At 57.2% G+C, this 3,235-nt stretch overlaps 1 protein-coding gene across 2 annotated transcripts in view; it reads right to left on the reverse strand.

Annotated features, from left to right (window-relative positions):
* Fut6 (fucosyltransferase 6) overlaps positions 1–3,235 on the reverse strand; it is a 21,284-nt gene that overhangs the window by 17,281 nt on the left and 768 nt on the right. Inside the window, exons 2-3 of one of the 2 annotated variants that reach the window (XM_004632967.2) lie at positions 2,452–2,609; positions 1,352–2,403 (exon numbers count right to left, since the gene is read on the reverse strand). In XM_004632967.2, coding sequence (XP_004633024.2) covers positions 1,486–2,403; positions 2,452–2,598 — 1,065 coding nt within the window. In that variant the 5' untranslated portion in view covers positions 2,599–2,609 and the 3' untranslated portion in view covers positions 1,352–1,485. Of the gene's footprint in view, positions 1–1,351; positions 2,610–3,235 lie in introns of both variants that reach the window. The other variant, XM_023717034.1, reaches the window with a different exon arrangement.

Genomic DNA, 3,235 nt, shown 5'->3' on the forward strand with positions numbered 1-3,235 from the left:
TTTTTTTGTGGAACCCGGGATTGAACTCAGGCCCTTGCACTTGCCAGGGAAGTGCTTATTCTACTGAGCCATCTCCCCAGCCCTCTTTTCCCATTTTCAAAAAACCCCTCCGGTGACACTGGTTTTTAATTTACTTTGCCAAGGGTTAGCTTGGAGGCTCACAGAAACTGGGACCAGGATAAGTGCTCAGTCCAAAAAAAGAGATGTACATGGAAAAGATCAATAAAATAATTAGAGGGCCACATGAAGGCTGAACTAGTGTCAGATTCTGGCTTAAAGCCTGCCACAAAATGAAGCTTTATCATCGAATGATATCAACTCATTTGCCACTACAAAGCCTGCCATCAGATACAGCTCAGTGTCACCTGCCACCCACTGATAGAGCTTGCTCATGAGTCTACAAACAGTTGATTTGTGGTCTTTGTGCAGGGAAACCTCTGCAAATGCAAATGCACAGCCACTCCCCAGGGCTAGCATCACTGCCTCAGATCAACCTCATATCACCAGTCAATAGACTCACTCAGCCGCAATCCCGCAGGGGTGCAGGGCAGAGTGGGCTTCATGCTTCTCTGAGATTCCAAGGCCCTCCAGCCTGACAGGAAGCGGAGCTCAGGTGCAGATGGAAGTGGTGGGGCGCAGCTGCACATGCAGATGACACTTCAGCCGCCACTCTGTCCCTCGCCTGCCACTGTGTGGCCTGGTTCTCAGGAGGCCACAGCAGGAATCAACACCGCACTAGGTGACATCATTCCCTCTTCCTCCAGATGGAAGAGTCAGAAATACCCCGGATGTGACCGAGTGTCCTTGCTTATGGCCAGCAGCCACCTGTGCTAAGAGCTGCCATTTGAGAATAGGAAGAGACAGATCCTTTTCCTTCTCTCACCCCCATCTGGAGAAGAAAGACCACGGGGCCCAACTGCACGAGGCACAGGCAGGAAGCAATGGCAGGGATGTCTGAGCTGGAGGACCCTCACTGGTGGGACTGATGGGGTGAGGTCCCCAGCAGCCCAGCTGCCAGAGCCGAGGTCCCCAGCAGGGAGGCTCCTGAAGGTAGCAACCAGTGGGGTGTTGTGTGTCCCTTAGCATGTCTTAGGAGATAAACTCCCCAGGAGGTGAGGCTCCTGTAGGTTGGGCCAAGAAAACTGAGAGCCTAGACAGGTTAGGTTCCTGTAGGTGAAGCCTAGGAAGGTGAGACCCCAGACAGTTGAGACCCAGAGGAGTATGGCCCCAAAGAGATGAGACCCCAGAAAGGTGAGACCCCATACAGGTGAGACCCCAGACATCTGAGACCCCACAGAAGTGTGATCCCAGACAGGAGAGACCCAGACAGGCAACAACCCATAATTGATACCCCCTTAAGTGTTGAGTAAGAACCCTGCAGTAAGGACCCTGGCAGGCACACCCCTCAGGTGGGTCCCACCCAAGTGCGTCCCCATAGAGGAATCCCTCACAGCTGAGACTCTGGATGAGGCCAGGCTGGTCCCGTCATGTGAACCAGGCGGCAATGCTGGCCACCGTCTGGTACCTGGGCCCTTCCTGCAGCCGCCAGCAGGCCTTGCAGAAAGCCAGGGCCCAGCTACCACTGACCACACGCAGCGTCTCCCGCCAGCGGAAGAAGCGCAGGTAGCGGGCGTCGTCCTTGTCCAGCGCCAGCAGGTGCTGCGCCAGGGCCTGGGGACTCGGGAAGTCGTCCACGTGGATGAAGGCGTCAGGAGGCAGGAAGCGCTCGTAGTTGCTGCGGCTGGGGCCCAGGACCACGGGCACCGCGGGTGCCTGCAGCGCGTTCTTCCACAGCTTCTCTGTGATGTAGTCTGGGTGCTGTGAGTTCTCGAAGGCCAAGTAGAACTTATACCGGGCCAGGTGCTGCTGCATGCCCTGGCGGGGCAGCGGCCGGTGGCCCTTGCCGTACACGTCCACTGGGAGATGCAGCTGCAGCTGTTTGTAGTACCTCACCCTGGCTGAGCCCTCCCTCCAGTTGGACACGGCCCAGGCCACCAGCCCTGTCTTGGCTGAGAGGTTGAGTGGGGGGGCAGCGGGCTGGTCTCCCCTGGGCATCAGCCAGCCATAGGGCGTGAAGATGTCCGAGTCACTGCGATACGACATGGTGAGGTTGAACAAGCCATCTAGGGCCTGCAACTGACTGCAGTGACTGGGGGACTCCATGCTGAACCACACCCAGCGCTGGCCGGGTGGCCGCGGCGATGGCGGGAGCTGAGCCTTAGGCCTGTAGCTGATGTCCCGGTGGTGCACGATGACAGCATCTGCGCTCTGGTACACTTTGCGGTTGGCGGTTATCTGGCAGTCGGCTGTGCCCGGCCACAGGTCCGAGCAGCGGGACAGAGACACGGGCTTGTTGAAAGGCCACGTCCACAGCAGGATGAGCAGGTTCTGGGGCGCAGGGGGCTGTGGGGTGGATGCCAGCCCTACGGACCCGTGGAGGGTCCTGGTGACCACATCTGAGGTGCTGGCCTCTGTTCTAGGGAACCCCATGGGATGGTCCTGGGACACCCGCAGGTATGAGAAGAAGCAGATGGCCAAGAGCAGCTGCAGGAGCAGCCCAGAGAGACACTGCCTCCAGGAGCACTGGAGCCCCTTCATGGCCCGGGCAGCTGCAAAGAAGTAGGAGGGCTTCATTTCTGCTCAATTCTCCCCCAAGGAGAGCTGAGCATAGACTCACCACACCCCAGCAGGCCCCGCAGAAGAGAATGGAAAGCAGACATTGGAGGGGACATTGGATATCAGTTAACAGCATGGGTCCTAGCAGACAAAAGTTGGCTGTGACCTCGGTGCCCACTGCATGTGGGTGACCACAGCCTAGTCCATTCGTGCTGGAACAATATAGGCCATGAGCAGGAAGAAGCCCTGACAGCTGCTGCGATGTGGATGGACGGTAAGGCCCGTGCAGTGAGAGCCGAGCAGGACGCGCAGTGGTGATGCCATGGGTGGAAAGCGTGCAGAACAGGGAATTCATGGGGCCGGATGCTTACTGGCACAGGCTGGGCCAGGGGTGAGGCCCGGGAAAGAAAGGAAAGGAGCAAGTGTACAGTGTCTCAGGGGAACCTGGAACCCTAGGCACCAGGAGGGCTCTTGTTCAGGCTACGGAGGAGAGCAGATTGGGGGTGGGAGGCCTCGTTTGAGATGTTGCCTAACATTAGCCCCAGGGTATTTCTCAAGAACAATGCTGAAAACCCATATTTTTTTTTTTTGTTTGTTTGTTTGCTTATTCTGGATTTTT

This window comes from Octodon degus, unplaced genomic scaffold, assembly GCF_000260255.1.
Source record: "Octodon degus isolate 3935 unplaced genomic scaffold, OctDeg1.0 scaffold00050, whole genome shotgun sequence".
In the NCBI taxonomy this organism is placed as follows: Eukaryota; Metazoa; Chordata; class Mammalia; order Rodentia; family Octodontidae; genus Octodon; species Octodon degus.